Source organism: Botrytis deweyae (assembly GCF_014898535.1).
Source record: "Botrytis deweyae strain B1 chromosome Unknown BDEW_037, whole genome shotgun sequence".
Taxonomy (NCBI): domain Eukaryota; kingdom Fungi; phylum Ascomycota; class Leotiomycetes; order Helotiales; family Sclerotiniaceae; genus Botrytis; species Botrytis deweyae.
Window position 1 is genome coordinate 1 of NW_024066244.1, and position 22,925 is coordinate 22,925.

Below are 22,925 nucleotides of genomic sequence, written 5' to 3' on the forward strand. Positions count from 1 at the left end.
CCTAACCCTAACCCTAACCCTAACCCTAACCCTAACCCTAACCCTAACCCTAACCCTAACCCTAACCCTAACCCTATTTTTCAAATATTTGTAATTAATAAGATTAAAATATATTAATATAATTATTGAATTATCGGAAATTATATTAATATAAATATTTTGTTAATATTATTATATACTTGAATAATTAGCTTTGATTTATAGAATTTAATATTTATTTCTTTATTCTTGATTTTATTAATAAATTATAACTTGAAAATATATATACTAAAAGAAATATTTAAAAGTGATATAATTTTGAATATATTCTTAGCTGTTAATCTATTAATTTCTTTTTTTCTGAATTCCTTATATATAATAGAATCTTTAGAATTGATAATAAAATATTTGGAATAATAATTTTATATATAAATTTGAATTTGAAATATAATTATTTATAAGAAAGATATTAAAATAGAAATCTAATTATTTTTGAATAAATCCAAAAGGGGTTTTTTTGAATTCGTTATACATGTAATTATTAAAAGAAGCAATATAATTTTATTAGATTTTAACAAAATTATTTTGAAATTAATATTATAATTAATTTCTTTAATCTTCTTAATACATCTAGCTTCTAATTGCTTATAATATAGCTTTACTAATATAGATCTAAATCTTATAGATTTATAAGGTAAATTAAAAATATATATTTTCTTTTTTATATTAATAAATAAAAAAGATTCTTTTTACTTATTAGTAATTATTCCATTACCTTTCCTTTAAATCAAAATCTTATTGTTTGATAATAAATTATAAAGTATAATTGTAAAGAATCCATTATATATATTCAAGGCTTCTCATATTTATATAGAATTATATAATCTACAAACCTTTATTATAACTTTAGAGATTATAATAATATATTATTGAATAATAGATATCAAAGGGCTAATATTGATTATATAAGGAAATGTCCCAAAAACAAATAAAATAAATATTAAATTATTAAATTTAGTAATATCATTAATTGCCTTTATAGTTATTTAGAGTATAGCTATCTTGTGAATACTGAATTTATAAATTTCTTTATAAATAATTTCATAAGATTTATATAATAATATATAAAATCTCTTAACAATATTAATTGAATGATATATCTCTATAAGGATTATTTTTATCTGAATAAATATTAATATAATATATTATTAAAACTCTTTTTTAACAAAATTGATATTAGTATTATAAATGATATATTCTGATAAATCAATATATATATCAATTCAATATTTACGGAATTTATTTTATATATACTTTATAAATACATTGTTCAGTTATTGAGCAGCTTGAAAGTGTATGGTTTTATTAATAATATATAGGATTGAATTATTATTAATATAAAGTATATTAATAAATATAATATAATTGAATTCAAAATCCTTATCGGGTAAAGAGAATTTGAATCTATTAAATAATTTATTATAAACTTGATAATGGTAATAAAATTTAGTAAGCTATTTGATTATCTCAAAGTTTTTATTATATTTAAAGCATTTGAGTATCTTATAGAATTTGTATATAAATGAATAGCCAAATCAATAATGAATTCATTATAACTTAATTTCGATAAGATAGTAATTATTATTATTAATAAAATAATTAATTAATTTTTTAATATTAATATTCTATAGCAAAAATGTATAGCTAAATTATTAATATATAGAATAAATGCTTTTAAATATAATAATAATATTATTAAGATTATTATATTTGAATTTAAATTTATTTATATTGGTTAAAAAGAGTAAAAACGAAAGGTCAACTTCTATTACATTCTATTCTACTTCCCCAAATGGAAATTCAATATAAAATAAACCAATAGAAATCGTTACTTTAATATTATATTGAATTATTATTTATTTAGTAATAATTATATTATACTCAATATCCTTAATCTTCTTCTATATCAAATACTGATTATATTCGACAAATAATCTTTTAATTATATCTATATTAATTATAATATCAAAAAACATATCAATATTATATCATTTATTGTTCATAGTAAATATTTCAGTTATCAACTTATAAGTACTTATAGTATTATTGAGATTAATTGTTACTAAAGAACTATTACAAGTACTTATAAAGATAAAGAATGTTCTGGAAATCCTTTTAGAACTATTTATATCAATAAGATATTGATTAATAAAATAATTATCATTATCATTACTATCATCATCTTAATTATTTTCTTATCCAATATTAATAACAAACTGCTTATATCGCTTTATAAAACTTTTATTATTGAGATTACTATATTTAATATAATAATTTGTTTTAAATCGGTTTTTTTCCTTTTATATATACCTATAATATTTATAGCCCTTCTTTTTATAATTAAAGAAATAACAATTGTTTTTATTCTTATTAGCTAATATAGAGAAAGGTTATCATTTAATATATTTATTATAAGATTTTCAAAAGAAGGAGCTTAAAGATCCATTATTGTAGAAATATTGATTTATAAGGAATATTTCAGATAATATATTTTACTTCAAAAATACTTTTTGATAAGAATCAATAACTTACTTAATTTAATTAATAAGTTTTATAATAATTAAACGAGGATTATATATTACAAAATAATATTCCGGAATATTATTATATATAAACAAAATTCTAATATAATGTAATTAAAAGTCGTATATATTCCTGAGAATAGTATACTGAATAAAGTGTAAATCTATAATTATTATATTAAATATTTTCTAAGATTTTTTAATTAGATTCGTTTTGATATAATTCTTGAAAATAACTCTATTCTATTTGAAAAGTATATTTCGCTAATATTCAGATTCTTCGAAATTGTTGATTATCATTTTATATATATTATCATATATCTTAGAAAAAGTACTGAAATTAATTTAATAAAAGTTTTTAATAGTATCTGAGAATATAATAAGGAAAGCTGTTAAAGTTATTTCGATTGATATAAATATTCTACAGTAATATTCTGCAAATATAGAGATCTTAAACTGAAAGGAATTATTAATATCCTTATATCTATTGTTATCTTTATAGATCTTAGAAAAATTAATAAAATAACGATTCTGATTATATTGATTATCTTCCCAGTGATTAGGATAATTATAATAACCCTCATTTCTACTACCTCTACCACTACCTTTACTACTACCTTTATTACTATCTCTACTACTACTACCTTTACTGCTTCTACTACTTTGATTATTATTATTATTATTATTATCTGAATCATTATTATTATTAGATAATCCTACAGGAATATTAATTAATGAAATCTTAAAATCTAGTAAAAGTGTATTTTGTGTATTTCCAGATTGGAATAAAGATTGAAATAAAGTTAATCCTTTCATTATTGAGTTACTTATAATTTTACTAGGTTTTGGTAAAGTTAGTTGATTAGCTGTATTATTATCCTAAGGTTCGGAAGATTCGGCTTGTAGTCTTGGACTAAGTCCGACAGGGAGGTAAGCCTATTTCGTTAATACAAATAGTTGTGTTTTATTAAACTAATATTCTAGGAGTTGATTTGTAATCCAATTGTGATATTTGTTGTAATCAAATATTTCTATAAGAGTATTCTCAATACTTATATTGATATCAATATAAACTTTATAATATCATAGGATTGTACAAAAGTTATATAATATTAGCTTATCAATATTCCTTAATATACCTCTATGAGTACAATCGAAATTGAATATGATTATATCCTAAAGAGGTATATTAATAATCCCTATATCCGAATATATAGCCTTCCTAAAAAGAAAGTATCTATCAATATAATACTTTGTTTTTAATCTGAATATATATCCTTTATAGAATTGTCTGATTTTATTGAGATTTTTTGGAAAAGTATAATTCTAAAGTTCTCCTTTGAATTCTAAATCCTTAATTTCCTGAGCTTTTCTTTTTTCAATTAATATTTTGTTAAAAGGAATGTAAGGGTTAGGGGGAGTAATGAGATAGGGATAAAAAGAAGCATTAGTCAGATTCAGATCTCTATAGAGAGAAGTGCTGAAATCTACTTGTAGAGGATTAGTATTATCGATCGTTATATCGATATATTTTCCTATACCAGTGGATTGATTGAATAGAACTGGTTTCTTGCTAGTATCAGGTTTCTTATTAGCTTGCTTAAAGCTAGCGCTAGCGTTTGCTTAGGATATTATAATGGAAATAAAAGAAGTAAGAGTAAAAAGGTATTTCGAATAAGTAAGTAATTTGTGATATTACTAATTAGTGTTGGTTTAAGAGAGATATGGAAGACGTGGTTCTCACTATGTGTAGGTCTCTAAATGTTTATTTGTATTCAATCTAAAAAGCTAGCTAAATGAGGGGAATAGTAGGCCTTATATAGGCACTACTGAAAGAACTAATCTCCTTCGCTTTCGCCTAATACTCTTAATACAGTTGCCATTGTATTGAAGTGAATCCTTTGAAGTGAATTCCCTTGAATGAATTCCCTTGTCCACACATTTACACAAGATAATATCGATATACCACTCTTATTAAATCTATTAAAAGGATTTAATGAATTAAAGAATAAAGCTTTAAAACTAAATAAAACTTTATATAGCCTAAAACAGTTGGTCAGGATATAATATCATATTTTAAAAGATATATTAAATAAATTAGGCTTTATAAATCTAATATTCAAGGAATATATTTTTATTAATAAAAATAAGAATATAATTCTAAGTATATATATCGATGATATTATTATAATAACCCCAAATTAAGAAATTATTAATGAATTTATTAATAATCTAAAGGAATATTTTGATTTAAAAAATCTAGATTCTATAAAAAACTATCTAGATATTCAAATTAAAAGGATTAGTAATATACTAAAACTATATTAATTAGAATATATTAAAAAAGTACTTACTAGATTTAATATATTAAATTCCAATCCTGTTTTTATTTTAATAAATCCAAAAATAAAACTAATTTATAATAAAGAAAAAGCTAATAATGATAATATTAAATTATATTAAGAAATTATAGACTCTTTATTATATTTAATTTTCGAAACTAAATTAGATATAGTATTTTCTATGTCTAGATTAACTAGTTTCTCGTTTAATTCTAGTATAAAATATATTCAAATTATTAAAAGAATACTGAGATACTTAAAAGGAATTATAAATAAGGGTATAAATTATATTAAAATTAAAAATCCTTATATTCAAGGATTCTGTAATACTAATTATAAAAAAAAGATTAATACATATAAATCCATTAGTGGATACATATTTATACTAAGGAATAGACCTATTAGTTGGAAATCTAAACTATAGCCGGTAGTAGCCCTTTCTACAGCCGAATCTGAATTTATTACTATAAATCTAGCTACTAAAGAGACTATTTATATTAAAAAGCTATTATTAGAGTTTAATCTATATAAACAAAATAAATTTCCTTTATATACAAACAATCAGGCTGCGCTAGCAGTTACTAAAAACTCTATATTCTATAAAAGAAGTAAGTATATAGTAATCAGATTTTATTATATTAGGGATATTATTAAATTAGGAGATTTAGATCTAATTTATATATCTATTAATGAATAGAAAGCTGATGGGCTTATTAAATTATTAGCTCGAATCAAATTAATCGAATTTACAAATCAGATCAATCTGAATTAAGATATATAATAAGATTGATTTAGTATATCTATTAAGGGGGTGTATAAGGATTTATAATAAGTTTACTAAATTACTTACTAATATCTTATCAAATAAGGGATATATTGATGATTAATACACATATCATATAATCTTATATTATAAAATCATATTATCATATAGTTATATAATAATATCTCTTATCAAATTGATTTATGATGGAATAGAATGAAATGGAATTAGATAGAAGTATACAGGAAACCTCACTAAATTAATTAATTATACTTTCTTTTTATTATCTAAAGTAATTTTATAAAATACGATTTAAATCGATTTTATTTATAAGTATAAAATATACTGGAATTTCATTATAAACTATATAAACCTAGAATATTCTTTAAAGAAACTCTAGAAAAAAGCAAAGCAATTTCATCTCAACTCAGCCTAGCTCTTCTAAATTCAACTCTTATTCTATATATTCGATTTATCCCTCAAGCTTAAACTGACTAGATCTTCCACTATCCTTATAATAATACTATTCCTTCTTATTATAAGAGCTAACCTCCAAGACATCTGGAGAACATTTGAGCCTACACTTGATACCGGTAATGATGGGGACTTTGTAAGGCCTGATTACTAAATTGACGTACGATATATGGTAGAACGGCGCGCGATTTCAAACCCTATGGGAGTCATATGTAGATATATCTGGGCGATAAATCTCTACATCCAGACTTTGGTACGGGGTATTATTCCCTATTCCTTTCATCTGGTATAGTAGAGAGATTGTGAAATTACTCGAAGCTTGAGAAAGCCTCCAAGAAATTTCTTCATCCCCGTTTCCATCTATACCGATATCTTCACTTTAGCCCACAACGGACTTATGCGTCTAAATCCGCTCTAACTGAAGTTCTGAACAATCAATCAACGGATTGCTGAATAATTGTAGACCTACTCTAATCTATCAAGACGCGGGTGTAACACGCAAAGTCCGAGAAGTCCGAGCCCAAGGACTTACATAGCATGCTGGATTCCATTGAATGAGTATATATGTCTTCACTCTCAGCACCCTTCCCTAACAATTATCAGATTCTCATCCTACCGAACTTAGATCATTCACCCTCAATTTGCATTATCCTTCACTCTGCTCTACGTTCCTTGTCATAGTCTTAAGTTAAAGCAGTATCAAACACTCTCCGAACCACCATGGCTTCAACAATCAAGCCCATAAAGGTCTGGGGAAAAGGCGGGCCCAACCCGCCTAAGGTGCACATTCTCCTCGAAGAGCTCGGGCTCCCCTACGAATTAAATCCCATCCCTCTCACCGAAGTAAAGGAACCCGAGTACCTAGCCATCAACCCAAACGGCCGTGTCCCCGCAATCCAGGATCCTAATACCAACCTCACTATTTGGGAATCCGGCGCCATTCTCGAGTATTTGGTCGAGAAGTACGATGTGGAGAAACGAATAAGCTTCGAGGCCGGGACGAAGGAGTTTTATGCAGCGAAGCAATGGTTATTTTTCCAGGTTTCAGGACAAGGGCCTTATTACGGGCAGGCTTCTTGGTTTTACAGGTATCATCCTGATGTGGTCGTTAGTGCCAGGCAGAGATATGTGAAGGAAATCAATCGCGTAACGGGGATTTTGGAGGGGCATCTCAAGAAAGTGAAGAAGGAGAATGGTGGTGGTGAGGCGTGGATTGTTGGCGATAAGGTGTCGTACGTTGATTTTGCTTGGATTGTTTGGCAGGTAATTATTGTGTTGATTGTGAGCAAGGAAGAGGGGTTTGATCCAGAAGATTACCCTAATGTCAAGGAGTGGATGTCCAGACTTACTGAGAGAGCAAGTATCAAAGTCGGCTTGGGAGATATACTTGCAATGCTCAATAAGGCGTAGAGTTAGATACCTTCATTAGCCTATATTATATTAAGTTCAATCGACTTTGTTGCAAAAAGATATATAATCAGTTTCGGAGACACATAAGCGGTATACTAGGTATGTCTACTTCTGATACTCGCTCAATTCGACATTGATAAGATGATAAAAGAGCAGTTACACTAATTGAAAATACTTGTGATGGAAAGAAATAGCGATATTTGTGAACATGTCATTAAATTCCAAGTATTCTGATGTTCTGATTGATCACCAAGATCCCTGTTAAGCGAGGGAGCCGAATGTTCGCATTCTACTCGTGCTGCCAGAAAGTATGCAACTCCGACGCTAGATGTACATACCACAAGATGGTAAACTACAAGAGAACTAACCTGGTTTTCATAGCGCCGGAGTTATATACTTTCTGGCCGCACGAGTAGGGGACTCGATACTACTAAATCCCCCTGAATAATATTACATCGCCTAATAATATTAATTGATAAGCGCCGGTTATTTTAGCGTCGGGAACTTGGGGATATTAGTATTCTCTGCTTCATAATAAGGTTTCTGCTTTATCATAAGGTTTCTCTGCTTTATAATAAGATTCGAGGGTTACCGATGAAAGCAAAGGCGGTGAACTATTTTAGCTTCGAGCGCAACACCACCTGTCTTGGCTAAAGATAAATATATAGAAGCTGTAGTTGAGTTATAAGATCACGTTAGATTACTTTTCCCTTCGTATTAATCCACAAGATCCTCGGAGCTTCTCAAATTTCAACTTCTAAATCAGTTCTATCTCCCCAATCGGCGCCCAATATGTCTGAACAGCAGCCACAAAATCTGGCAGCGTTTCTGCCAGCCATTGCGACCCCTTTGACTATCGAATCTCGCCCAATCCCAAGCCCAAGCAATGGAGAGATATTGATTCGCAATCATGCGATTGCTGTTAATCCAGTTGATTGGAAAAGGCGGGACTGGGGATTTGCAATTCCCTCCTATCCGACAATTCTTGGCAGTGGTAAGAATCCTTCGCTCGAGAACAAGAAGAGATTTTAATCTGTATTCTTCTTACTAGACGTGAGTGGTGTTGTAGAAGCCATTGGCCCTGATGTCACGATCTTCAAGAAAGGAGACCGTGTCATCGGCTTCGCAGACGGCTTTTCGTCTGGAAAGCTGGACAACTCTGCCTTCCAGACATACACCATAGTTCCTGTCACATCTGCGGCCAAGATACCTGACAGTATCGATTTTGAGCATGGTGCGATGCTACCTATGGCTGTCGCGACTTCCAGTATCGCACTTTTCAGTGATCTCGGCCTTCTCCGCCCAGCTCCTGGGCTGGTACCGAAGGGCTCTGCTTCAGTCCTCATCTGGGGTGGTGCTTCTGGTCTTGGTTCTATGGCTATTCAGCTTGCGCATCTAGCAGTTTATGACGTATATGCCGTCGCTAGCCCAGCCCACCATTCTTATCTGAAGTCGCTCGGTGCAACTACGCTCTTCGATTATAGTTCCCCGACAGTTGTTAAAGACATCATTGATGCGGCTAAAAGTAAAGGACAACCTATCTGCCATGCTTTGGACGTCATTTCCGAAGAGAAAACTCTTTCAGCCGTGAGCAAGGTGCTTTCTGGGTCAGGAGGACAGGGCAGCAAACTGGCACACGTGCTCCCCTGGCCAGAGAACGTGGCTAAGCCAGATGATATTCAGCTGCTATCCGTGTCCGGGGAGAACGTCTGGACTACACGAAGGGACATCTCAACATGGCTCTTCCACACATTCCTTCCGTCTGCCTTAGAAAGAGGGTCGATTGTACCAAGCCCTCGACTTCAAATCGTCGAAGGTGGACTCAGTGGCTTACAGAGTGCAATGGACTCTAGCAAGAAGGGTGTAAGTGGGCAAAAATTAGTTGTTAGACTGGCTTAGCTAGTCACGATCTATGAATCTCAAGAATTTCGAAGAGAAGAAGGATTTTAGAGATTTGGGAAATGAAAATTTTACTCGTTACTTTTTGACATGACTTGTTCGTGAGCCGCCAGAGACCCTACCTGAGCAAACACGACTTGTATACGAGAACAGATTTAATGTTGTAACAGAAAAAGTGATTTGATGGGAAAGTGAAAGGAATACAAGACAATATAAGTTTCATAATAGATGATATTAATAAGAGAAATGCCTGTTTTTCTTCTAGAAATTAACTATAAATATGTTAATCAATCAATAGTATATCAATATTACTTTATAAAAATTGAGTTCGTAATAATATACAGCAAAGCTATAATTAAACTTGAATAATAAAAGTTTAATAAAGATACTATTATACTTAAACTTAAGATAGTAGAGAGTAAATGTTAGAATCAATGTAAGGTGACGATTAGTATAAAATATAGGTGTAGAATTAGAATAAGACTTTTTATTAATTCCTTTGAAACCTCTTTCCTAAAGCTATATATATGTGAAAACTCTTCGCTTTCGGACTAATAGTCGGCTTGATATCGATTCCATATTGTATCAATACTTGTAATAGAGCCCTTCTCCTTAGGCTTTCATCCTCGAAAGCTTTAAAGCTATTCGATGGCCAATCGCTATTATATCGACCTCTTTTTCTAAGCCTCATTAACTCCTACAGCAAACTAGTTGTGGTATCTACATCCTCATTTTATGAGGTTCAGCTTTTCTATAGCTTTTAAAAGAGCTACATTGTAGTACAAGAGTACCAAGAACTAATCCAATCCATATTCGAACCTTGAAAACCTTGAAAACCTTGAAAACCTTGAAAAATTCAAAAAATTCAAAAAGAGAAGTCGATTCGCTCTCGGTGGGGTGGTGATTCGTATTCGAAAGGGTTGTATTCGATATTCGTATTCGATAGGGTTTTGCCTCTCCCTTTTTCGACTTTCGTCCTCGAAAGTATATAAAATGTATAAAATTAAAATTCGATAGTAATTCACTGGCAAATAGTATTCCATCTTCTGAAAATCCTGAAAATATTGAAAAAATAATAGAACTTCTATAAGCTAGCCGAACTAATACCCTCAAAATCTAAAAATCCTGAAACTCTTCAAAATCTGAAAATCCTGAAACTCTTGAAAAATCCCCAAAATCAGTGGAGTTTTATTAGCTTTTTACTAATTTTTCGAAAATATAGAAAACCTATAAAATTAGAAATAAATAGTATTTTAGATATTATATAATATTCAAAATTCTGAAAATAATAAAAATTCTGAAAATCTTAAAAAAAGCCTGAAAGTCTAAGAAAATCCAAAAAAAGTTTGAAAATCCTGAAAATAGTGGAGCTTCGTAAGCTTCCCACTAATTCTTCAAAACCTAAAGGGAATTCCAAAGATAATACAAATTCGGAATATCTGAAAAAGACTTAGTATTCCGAAAATCCTGGAAAAGCCTGAAAGCCCCCGAAAATGAACTTTTTGTATTTACCTATTAGAGTAAAACAATTTCAGCAAAATATTGTTTTGTTTTTAGTTAATAAGCAAGCTATTCGATATAATTTCAATTGTTTGCAATCGGCTTCAATTAATAAACTGATTACGGAATGACTAGCTAGACCCTTTCCTAGTGCTATGTAGGGGTATTGTTCTTTTTGAGATAGAAATCTTATAAAATAGTAGAGCTTCTATCTTTCTATTGAGTTCTTAGAACTGAAAATGTAAATATTGCTTAAGGTAGGGTTTGCGATTGTTTTATAAAAGAGATTCTTTTTTTTTCTTTCTATATTTTCTTTCTTTTTTTTTTTCAATTATTCTATTTCATCTCGAAAGGATATCGACAGTGTATTGCGATGATATATTGTGAAAGATGCTTCAAGCATTTTGAAGGATTTAAATTGTAAAGATATTTTCTTTTCTTAGTTTTTTTTCAATTCAATCTAATAAGATAGGGGTTATCTTGATCTGAATAATATCGATTGTATACCGCTAGCATATTGTAAATGTATTGTAGGCATATTGTAGTTTAATTAAGGTGAAATCTTTGAAAGGGTTGTTTCGAAGCTTTTGAAGCTATTCCTAAAACTAATTAACAACTTGCTCTAAAGGGATTGAATAAAAAGAATTGTTAGAATCAATGTAAGATGACGACTAGTATAAAATATAGGTGTAGAACTAGAATAAGACTTTTTATTAATTTCTTCGAAACCTCTTTCCTGAAGCTACATATATATGAAAACTCTTCGCTTTCAGACTAATAGTCGGCCCGATATCGATTCCACATCGTGTTAATACCCGTAATGGTAAAGCTATACTTATAGAAAAACAAAAACTCACTAAAATTATAATTATATTTAATCTTTTATCTCCTTTTTGTCTCCTATCAGCTTTGTCTCATTAATAACTCTAAACTTATAAGAATTATTTATTTTATATATATCAAAATCTAGTTAAAATATATCTATAAACTGTGACGCTTTGCCTTAGAAGAACTGCGAGAGCAGGGTATAATTTATCCTTAGAATCTACAACTACAGAATCGGGAGCAAAGCGCTCGTCGAGCGCACCTATATATCAACTATGTACACGTGATCGTACACGTGCGCGCATGCGCACGTGAGCGATCGCAACTGCGATTGGGTGCCGATCCGTGACATAAACTAAGCTTTTTCCATACTAGAGGATAACTAACTAATGGAAGAGGACTAATAGATAATTTAACTCTTAGTATAAAATAAAATTAATTTATTCTTCTTATAAACTAACTGTTTCTAAGACATCATTATAGAATAATGAATTTTTAATTCTAAATAGAAATATTTTATTTTAAAGATAGAACTTATAAAGTTATTTTATTAATAAAACTTATTTCTATAAAACAAATTACTATTTTATTCTCAAAAATACTGAATCTCTTTTTTCAAGAATTTTATTAAGAATCTTAACGCATACGAAAATACAGCGCAAAGATTTATATATAGAGAGTTAGATTTGAAGCATCTTCTAATCGTTAACTCCTTGCGCAGTTCGGAATTAATGACTTTAAATCGTTATTCGATAGCGAGTCTCGTTCTCTACGCACAGAGTCTTTTTTTTTAAAGATTGAGAAACTTCTCATTAAATATAAAATCGAATGAAAGTTACTTTCCGATAGTTTTTATTACGCGCAATGAAGTTTCATTGCTATATACCTCAATCGAAGTCGAGAGAATTGACCATAGAATCGATATCCTGTAGACATCTTCCATAAACAATAATGCAACGAAAACATCTAGAATCTTATCAGTGTAAAGAGAATTCTTCCAAGAATAGTTTCCGAGATTTCATATGTGCGCAATAGAAAGTTTATTGCAAAAAATGAGGCATCATGAGGTCTTCATATCTACAAATCTTACATCTCGCAAATTCTTACAATCATTTTCCACACTCCACAATTAGGGGGGAAGGTTTGAAAGCTTGTCAGTATGTTGATAGTACATGAAAAAGTGTTCTCATTCGTTCTTTAAGTGTCGGACTTTGTTTTGGATATCCTGATAAAGTCAAGCTCGCAATCGACAAAATGGAACTCTCTGTTCAGCGCACGTTTTCCAATATACATTGAAAAGACTCGGAAATCCACTGGTATACTAGAAATCAAGTAAAGAAAGCGTTAATACTTTTGTTCTCGAGCTGTTCTCGGAGATGGCATTGTTGTGGGCATGGACATGAGGACTAGGTGTCTCTATGAAGTACTTTGAAGTTATATCTATGCGACGAAGATTTTCCTGACACAACGGTATGGCGGAAAACACAAAAACTATTGATATATTCAGAATCAATTAAAGAAAAGTTAACGTCATTTCTTTGTATGCGGACTTCGAGGGTAGGCCTCTGGACAATAATCAAATACATTTTGACACCAAACCTCTACATCGAGAGATTCTCTGCAAACAACTGATCCTCGGAAACCAGCTCGAAAAACGCGTATTTAAATGGAGAGGGAAATTATTATCGTGCAGGGTCAACGATCAGGTATCGGAAATTTTCCAAGATTTGGATTGTACGATTGAAATATCGCAAAGAACGTTTTGCGCAGGTTTTCCGCAGGTTTCAAAGTGCGGGGGTCAGAATTAAATAACGGAAAGCGATTCAAGTAACGGGGGATAGGTAAGAGATTCAGTCAACTCACATAGCGATGACTTTATAAATCACAAGCACAAATTTACAGGATCTTGGCCATATAATCAGATTAAGCTGAAAAGCATCTTATGCAAGTTTCAAGAATCGGAATTAAGTATTAGGGAGAGAAAAGAGATTCAGACATGGGGGGTAAGCGAGAGGGACAGTCAACTCACTTGATGAGGAATCCATAATCAGCCGGCGCAACTCTGTCGAATTTTGATCATAGAATTCAATTTAGCTAAGGATCACTTTATGAAAGTTTCTGTATGCGGGATGCAAAATTAAATGACAGAGAGCGATCCAACCATCGGGGGTAGGAGCAATACTCGGGACAAGCAACGCGAACAGTCAACTCACTTAGCAAGGAATTTATAATCAGCTAGCGCAACTTAACGAGTCCTTGATCATAAATTTGAATTAAGATAGAAAGCATTTTACGCAAGTCTCAAGACCCGGAGTCAAATACTGGGGGGAGGAAGGAGATCCCTAGGCAGTGCTCAGCGAGAAGCAAGAAACACAACACATCGTACCAAGGAACTCATGATGAGGTGGCGGGATTTTTACAAAACTTTGACGATCGACTTTCAATGGCTTATTAAACATTCTATGTGATTCTCAGAATGCTTAGTCAAAATTTGATCGGAGGAAAGTGATTGGCGTATTTATGTCGCCAATACCCAAACCCTCCAGAGATGCACGTAAGGTCCGCCTCTTCTTGTAATCAATTCCTAAATGGATATAAAGTATTAGATAGTGTGCTAAAGTATTAGAGAAACATTTCTTAGAGTAGAGGCTTCAATGGAGTTAAATATGGTAGTTACCTGACAGGAACGGAATCTTTAACCACCGGTCGTAAACTTCTGAAACTTCTTGAAGTGACTCTTGTAAATCAAACAAACTGCGCAGATAGGTCTTTTTGGTAAGGGATTATACGGTTGCGCAAACAGTAGGAACTGTCGTGGGAACTGTCGGACTACACATACATTCGGAGCTCATCAATCTTGGGTGAGTCGTGAGTTAAATCATCTGGACTACATACCATTCACCCAAGAGACTTTTATATCGAGTCCAATGTTCAATTGGAGCCAGATCAGGCGTCAATGTGCTAGATTCACTTATATTTCTGACAAGTAATTCAGATTCGCGATGTTCTCAAAGACTGGATGTATGAAATCTATACACCACCAAAATTATCATCCATTCGAAACCACACATTTGTTTCCGTGTCGATTTTACTTCATTCAGCAATACATCAAGTGATCTTGATTGACCCCACAGACTTTTATATGATTCTGAACAATATGTAAGATTCCCGATGCCTTCGAAGTCTGGGTAGGGGGCATATTCGCTTAGATTCTTCTGAAGTCTTTGACTCTCAAAACGACAAAATCTCAACTTCCATTTATTATTACTTTTTATTAGATAATTACGTAGCCCTGACTGAGGGAAGTTGTATGGTTTGGTTAAGAGTTCAAAAAAAATACATTAGTAGCTGATTTATAATTCAATTGAAACAAGATATATCGTAGTTAAAGAATAAATAATAATTTATAGAATAGTATAATATTTTTATGCTTCTTCTAAACAGAACAATCTATTAATATAATAGAAAACAGAATTTTGGGAATTTTGTAGTTTTGAAAGTCGAAGACTGTATTATTATAATAGCATCTGAGTAATTCTATAACCCTCGCCATGTAGTATAGAGAACATAATCAAGTGACTTATTCAGTAGCAGTACTATATTTGCCTCACATTTTGGGGTATTCATAGATTTCGATTGGAAGGGTACACGGAGCTATCCCATTTCATGAGAACTGGCTAATCTTCCCGGAAATAAATTGCAATCTCAAAATATCAAAAGAATTAAAGGTTTCAGGATTCTCTCCTTTCCTCTGACCAAATTCAAGAACACCTATAATTCTTAGGATGCTTTTCAAACCGCCTATCAAAGGTTCCTAGATTTGCCGACCTTCGAAAATACTGTCTCTCCACAATCAAGCAAGGAGTTTTGATGAGTCATAAAAAGAAAGCAGAAACATTCTTCAGAACTTTTATAATTCTATTGGTTGCAATCTAATGGGCTGAAAATAAACGACTGCCCTTTATTTCCACATATACGTACACATGAACGCCATAAAATTGAAAAGAATACTGAAGCTAAAGGGCCAAAATATTTTTCCTACTCCTCCTGACTCCCCTTGATTTGGATTTCGTGACTTCAATAAATTTCTGGCCAAAGTGATTTCACAACAACAAAAGACGAATAACTCAATCTCATCATGAGATCCAATAATGTTGTTCAGATATTATTTTTAACTTCATTAATACTTTTGGCCATATTTATCGCTGTTCCATCAAAAGCCAGATCAAAAGTACCATTTTCCATACCAACATTGGGAACTTTTCATTTCATACCTATATCACGTCCAAACCTCAATACATTCATGCAACAATCCGAAATTATATATCAACGAGGAGTAACAAAAAGAAGAGAGATTAGACATAATTTTCCTGATCGAGGATTTTTTCCTGCCAAGGATGAAACTACTTTCAAAGAAACTCCTTGGAGCATTTGGGACTTAGTTACTCCAAGTTATGGTTGTCCATGGGAAATGGAAAGACTTGGAAGAATTGGGGAAGGAGGTTGGTGGATTTGTGGAATTAGTAAATTTATTGAGAAGAAAGAACCTTGCGTGGTCTATAGTTTTGGTAAGTAATTGATTCATGAACGTTGAAAATTCATGGCTAACTTCAAATCAAAAAAGGTATTGGGAATGATTCATCGTTCGAAGCGGAAATACTTAGTCGAACGAAATGTGAAATTTGGGGTTACGATCAACATGTGCCGGGATTTAATTTTGGTGAAGAAGTTACGGAAGAAATGAGAGCAAGAGCACATTTTGAAAGAAATGGAGCAAATAGTGCTACAGATGATGCAAATCGACTTGTTACAATTCAAGATATGATGAAAAGGAATGGACATGATTACATGTGAGTTTTCTAGAAGCCGCACATTTCCCTGGTCCTCATTGCCAAAAATCTTTTCGGGGACAAGAATTGAAAAAGAAATAAACTAATGGTTCGATTTTTGTGGGAATAGTGATATTTTGAAGACGGATATCGAATATTCGGAATACAATGCTCTCTCTTCCTTGAATGGTTATACACTTCCTGGCGGCGCTGGTGCACTTACATCTCCAGATCCATTGAAACCAGAATTTCCTATCGGTCAAATACTGGTGGAAATGCATATCTTTGAGTGGCAGGGCATCACTGCAAGTGTTTATTTGGATTGGTGGGAGAGTATGGAATTCAGGGGATTGAGAGCTTTGCATAGAGAAATTGATACGGTAGCACCAGGTATGGGAGTTGAAGGAGGAGGAATTAAATTTTGTAGTGTGAGTTCCCAATTCTTTTCGTTGTCGGATTCAATTGGATAAAGTGCGCTTATCTGACATTATTTGTTTAGTATACGTTGCTGAACGTGCAAGATTCGAGGAATAAACTTTATCATAGATAAATTCACTGGTCATGAGATGGACATGAGTGGTGGTAGACATGAGATATATAGAGGTATGGTAGGAAAGTGTTTGAAAATGGATTTGACACAGTGGAAGATAATTATTGTTTGAATGGATGATTGGATGTATGACTGGTTGCTGGTTGCTGATTGCTGGTCGCACGCTTTGACAAATAGATGTTCAAAAGTGAATAGAATATTGATATAATTATGGAAATACATGCGATGCGAAACGTTTTGATTATGATTGTTCGATTCTTATGATGATGCAGTTTGAGATTTGAGACTCGTGAACGAGAGAATTTAACCCGGCGGCATGAATGATCAACAATTGTACTTTGAGAATTTTTGTGTGAGATGAAGTATACAAATATATATATATATATATATTATATTTGCTACATTACAGAGCGACCAGCGTCTCCCATGAATGATTTCTTCTGTTGACTACCTAGGTAGTTGACCAAACCCACCAACACAAATTATGTAGTAGTACTGGGCATTTTACAACCTTTAGTTGCCGCTGCTAAATTCTTCATATTTTGTACGATTCCACCTGCAAAATCGGTCTTCAATTTTGCAACTGTCGCATTACTACCAGCCACATTACTTGCGGTCAAACTCATGGTTAAATTCAATTCTTCCTGTTGTGCCATTGCTACAATTGCCAAACCAGGTATGGCACCATTTCCTGCTGGAGCTATCTTTTGATTGTTTTGTCGAATTTGGATTCCTTTCTGAACAAAGGTCATAAGAGAAGATTGTGCTGCATCAAACATGGAGGTATTAAAAGGTGATTGTTGGAGAATCTTCCCAACAGCTGTCACAGCTTTTTGTTCATTGCGTTGGTCTGCAATATTCGAATTGATTCCCGATGCAAGAGCTTGAACTTCTGGTGAACATACAGTAGATGTTCCAGTTGATTTAGCACCAGCAGAACTTGTCGGAGATTTAGGATTGGTGTCACTGTTGGTCATATTCATCTTTTGACGAGATGAAAGACCATACATCTTATTGACTAGCGTTGTTCGTTTTGGCACTGATGGTACTGTTGCAGTTTCGGTTTGAATGGGACTTGCGAGAATAAAGGTACCCAATAAAAGGAGGAGAAAGGAAATGCTCTGGATGGAACTTCGCATCTTGGCGATTTAAATTTTATTCTTTAGGAATTGAAAATGAGTGTAAGGCTTTGTAAGAAAGGTCAACTTTCTCGAAATGTAATACCTGCCTGCCGGTATAATTAAGTGGATTGCGAAATGATTGTTTGGGATACCAGAACAAGAAATACAAGGGAACATGATGAGAATATATATTAGAAATTGTGACCCCGCAATGTCAAAAGATTCCATGTATTGAAACCATATGGAAAGGGTTTACGAGACAAACTTTAATGCGGACGTCATAAAATCACACGTGTTTGAGGCGACGGAAGATATTCAGTTGAGGCTAGGTAGCGTTTGATACGAAGTTGAGATTATAATGGTTTGGCTTGTTCGATTAACTTTCACAATTCTGTTTCGATCCAAAACTATAAACTTCTCCGACAAATTTGTGGTAGAAGTTGGCGATATCTGGATATGTATGGGCTTGAGCAACGGAAAGAAATGTTAAAAACACGGTGGGAAGAACATTTCGCAACCTACTCTCAATCTGACAATAGTAAAGTCTTGTTTTCACTTGTTGTTTTGATCTAACGTTTGACTTGGAGCGATGGAAGCTGCGATTTCAAAGCATCTCAACGAGGGGTAAATTCGTAGAATGTACGCAAAGCCCATGATCTCCTAGCCAAGAAAGCTTCTTCTGGCGACGACTATATTGAAGAGTCGAAAAGCATATCCGACTACTTTGCATAAATTTATCCGCGACATGATGTGCCCCAGATTTGTTTCTAGAGAAACTTTATGATCGCACTGACGACCAGTCAAAAGTTCAGACGATTGCAAATAAGAAACAGCAAATAATCCATTTCAAATTAAGAATACTCCTCAAGTGGCTTTGAATTCCCCAGTTTCATATTCTCTTTCCGACTGCCCAATGCGATGAACTATGAAAACAAACGCATGGGTATGGGGGATACTGAAATAGATGGACAGTCGAGACCGTGAATAGATTGTGTTTATGGCTTGCGAAAGGCTAGATGTATCATATCAGGATATTCCCCATCCCGTAACTCATGATATTTAGAAAGATACTCGAATAAATCGAGCCGATATCCTGATCGTGCAATCAAAAGTCTTAAAATTATTTGCGAGTAAGATTTGGTTGACCTCCGTTTGACACGCTAAATTGCGGATTTATTAGCGCCTCGATCCCACTCCACAAGAAAATGGCTTTCGGCGCGAACTCAATCACCACTGCGCCTTCAAAAAGCAACGGATAACTAATGCTGTATTTAATTGCATATGTGGATAGCCGCGAAGAACGATTTCAAAAGGCGAGATGGATTGATCAAGGTGAATTCATAAGAACCCGACGTTCCAAATGATGGAATGAGTGATTGCATTTGAGCTGACTGCCCCGCAACTAGATCACAGAGCGACTCGGTCGACCGATCAATTTCACGACAACATTAATGCGGTAGTTTGCGAAACTTTTCGAAGTCTATCATCAGAATGACAGAAGAAATATTCCTGGCGGCAGAACTACACCTGCTGCGAGCATTCCACGGTGATTGGATTTGACCATGTCTTCTAAGTGCGCGATTCGGAGAGGCTCAAATAACTTCCACAGAACAGGGACTTGAGCGTGCGACATCGAAGGAACTTTACAAAAGGTCAATTTAATCTGCGGAGCACAGGTCAAGCCCGTCCAAAGAGTCGATTGCTTCGGCTTCAGATGGGAGTAGGTCGCGAAGCCAAAGGGTCGCTGGGTGCCGGTGGATATCCTAGACAGATGCAAAGTTTTGAAGAAAGTACTCGCTATTGCTACAAGTAGATACATTACCGTCGAATTATCAAGGCAGTAATACCCACAAAAATGGCGAATTGACGGACGAGGTGAATGAACCTTGATGCGTAGAACATCCTCCCACATCCTCCCGCATCTTTTCGCACACCCTCATAAAGAATCCCAGAAGCCATTTAGAAATGTTCTAGGGCAAAGAGGAACTTTTATCCACTTGGCACTTTCGAGGACTGGTGGAAAACCATCATTGGAGAAATTCGGAGGGTCAGTGATCAAATTGCTTGAGAGCAAAAGAGGAGGGAAAATACGATGGAAACCGCCAGTACCAAACTACCAGCAGAGGCCATGCTATCTTCATTTATTTGAAAAGAGACAAAAGTCAAAGAAGTATTCTTTTGGGCGGAGAGAGTCTTGGGAGAAGGGGATACGCATCAGCACCCCGCACTAGATGATGGCAAGCTAGGTTCCAGTGTCAATATTTTGGTGTTCCTAACGTCTAACATTGCGCGATCCACGGGGACATATCAATGGAGAATGTTCAGGTTATTTGAAAGCAAAAGAGGAACTGGGGATTGGTAATTGAGATCGGGTGTATATTGTGTATTTAATTTGCAGATGAGAGCATTCGAATGTTGCTGGATTTGAAGGGTTGAACTCTCAAGTATTTCAACATCACCATTCGAATTCCCGGCATCTACCATACATTATTCCCAACATCATGCTTTCAATGCCCCAAGCCAGTGTATGAATTCAAATAAACAAACCACATCTTTCCTGTTAACCACCAAAAGCCTCCAATCTTTACTAACCACCATTGGAAATTCAATAAATCTTCCCATCCCAAAGCAATCCAATCACAAAGCCACATCTTGAGCAGTATTCTCTGGTATAACAAGGAAGTGACATTATCGGTGTGCCACAGAATGTATTTGTCAAATGACGAAAAAATATTTCCAATAGGATCGGCATGGGAGCATGTACGAGTGGAGCGAATTGCTCGGAAAAATACACAGGTAAGAGTATTTTCATCCGATGAATGGAAATTTTCTGGTACTGCTTGCTGCTCCTTTGGCTTCAAAGGCCGTGTCCATAAAAGACTCAAGTCGCAGATGGATACGGTTTCATTTTTCGATTCCATTTCAAGACCTTGGACGATATCGACATATTTGATGAATTGGGTGTAGAAAATCGGTGTAAGTACTGATATTTCCATGGATTTTGCTAATTCCGGTGACATTTGAGCTGATGGAGAAAACATAATTTCTGGTGTATTATCAAGAAGCCCAGCAGGTCTATACTCTAAAACCAAAGGCTGGTCCGTTACCTCAATAAGATGTTGTAAGAATTCTCGAAATAATGCCTCGATAGACTTTTGAGTTTTATCGGCATGTCTGGAAATAGTCTTTTTGACTGGTTCCGGACGCGAAACCCATGGTAAGGACCGTTTGAAAAATAATATGGAGGCTTGGACTAATGTTCGAGGGAATGTAGCGAATCCTACCCACCACCATGATAGTAGAAATTTAGTCTTCTCGAGTACCGACATGGTAGATGGGTCGAATGCATGGCCATCAGAGAAGACTCTTGCTACTAAGAATGGACGTTCAGTAGAACTAAGAGTTAATGTGAGATCCAGAGGATTGTTTCCAGAAAGCGATGGAAAAAATGGATCAGAAGCTGAGACGGAATAAGAACCACTTCGAGAATTGAATGGAGAAACATAAAATTCCTTGGACCAAGTATTTGTGAACCTTGGTGGTTTGCCTTTAGGTTCCTCTATTTTGGAATCTTCCGCATCTTTTGGTGTAACAAAATAAGTGTGACGTTCATCGAATGTATTATTGACTTCGAGGATAACAGCTTTCAATTCTCTATTCCTTGAATAAAGGTTCCATATTGAAACTGGATTATTTTGATAACCAAGAAACTTAGAAGACGTCAAGAGATATGCAAATGGATAATCTTCATGATTTAAACCCTAGATTTTGTCAACAGAATCCTGAACATGTAAAAAATCGAAATTACCTGATCGTGAAGAAATTTTTTCAATTTTCCTTCTAATCCACCAGAGACATGACCCCTCTCCAAATAATAATCTCCATCCACGACATACCAAGGACTCATTGGTTGTAAGGATAATAATCTTCTATACCATGGGAGTCCGTCATTCTTTTCATCGACTGAAATCATCCCTCCTGAAGATCCTGTCCAACCAATGGGTATGCCAGTTAAAAGATAGGAGTATGAGAAGCCATGTCTCTTTGGAAACAACCTCAAATGACTTGTCTTCGTAGGAAAGAGCATAGGTTTTAAAAATTGATCATCTAGATTGGTTGATGCTACCTGAAGCCCTCGGACATATCGAATAATTTGAACAATTGAAAACAGGACACTCGTGCTCGTGGCAATGGTAATAATGGTTGATAAGTCAACATATTTCTGGATTGATTGTGAAAATGAATGTCTATTCCGTATAATCGAAAAGGCGAAGATAGTTGATATATCGGACACTGATCCGAATAGCCCAATGAGTGTGATTGAGGTGAATGCAAAATAAGAAACACCCATGACGCGGTTTGGAAATCTAGGGGAGGCGATGTTGAGTTCTTTGATAATGCATTTTTGTTTTTCAAGCGTTTTCAATATCAAGAATTACGAATCGTAAGGAAACAGAAGGTAAAGGTAATACGGGACAGCCTCTATATATAAGACCGCAAGGTTCTCGTATGATAGAATAGCAATGATGTTTTAGAGTTGTCTGAACATGTAAAATACACGATGGTCAATGGGTAAGTACGTATTGGTGTACTTCTCTTAGAAATCAAAAGTCTAGGTCATACAAGGATATATTGCCATACCATTTCATCT

General features: G+C 33.7%; 5 protein-coding genes across 5 annotated transcripts; 3 read left to right on the forward strand and 2 right to left on the reverse strand.

The window, feature by feature from the left end:
• Positions 1–6,860: 6,860 nt before the first annotated feature.
• On the forward strand, positions 6,861–7,550 carry EAE98_010477 (uncharacterized protein; the record flags this gene model as incomplete). The annotated part of the gene is made up of 1 exon (XM_038958098.1): positions 6,861–7,550. One exon carries the CDS (start codon positions 6,861–6,863, stop codon positions 7,548–7,550), a length of 690 nt encoding a protein of 229 aa, XP_038805458.1.
• A 680-nt stretch (positions 7,551–8,230) lies between these two features.
• On the forward strand, positions 8,231–9,690 carry EAE98_010478 (uncharacterized protein). The gene is made up of 2 exons (XM_038958099.1): positions 8,231–8,544; positions 8,602–9,690. Exons 1-2 carry the CDS (start codon positions 8,343–8,345, stop codon positions 9,447–9,449), a joined length of 1,050 nt encoding a protein of 349 aa, XP_038805459.1. The 5' UTR covers positions 8,231–8,342; the 3' UTR covers positions 9,450–9,690.
• Positions 9,691–15,912: 6,222 nt separating this feature from the next.
• EAE98_010479 (uncharacterized protein) lies at positions 15,913–17,153 on the forward strand (the record flags this gene model as incomplete). Its single annotated transcript, XM_038958100.1, has 4 exons — positions 15,913–16,342; positions 16,399–16,624; positions 16,734–17,031; positions 17,103–17,153. The coding sequence occupies 4 exons, from the start codon at positions 15,913–15,915 to the stop codon at positions 17,151–17,153; spliced, it is 1,005 nt and encodes a 334-aa protein (XP_038805460.1).
• A 482-nt stretch (positions 17,154–17,635) lies between these two features.
• EAE98_010480 (uncharacterized protein) lies at positions 17,636–18,292 on the reverse strand (the record flags this gene model as incomplete). The annotated part of the gene is made up of 1 exon (XM_038958101.1): positions 17,636–18,292. One exon carries the CDS (start codon positions 18,290–18,292, stop codon positions 17,636–17,638), a length of 657 nt encoding a protein of 218 aa, XP_038805461.1.
• A 337-nt stretch (positions 18,293–18,629) lies between these two features.
• EAE98_010481 (uncharacterized protein) lies at positions 18,630–22,813 on the reverse strand. Its single transcript, XM_038958102.1, has 2 exons — positions 22,083–22,813; positions 18,630–22,035 (listed from the first exon to the last, which is right to left on the reverse strand). Exons 1-2 carry the CDS (start codon positions 22,623–22,625, stop codon positions 20,782–20,784), a joined length of 1,797 nt encoding a protein of 598 aa, XP_038805462.1. The 5' UTR covers positions 22,626–22,813; the 3' UTR covers positions 18,630–20,781.
• Positions 22,814–22,925: the final 112 nt, after the last annotated feature.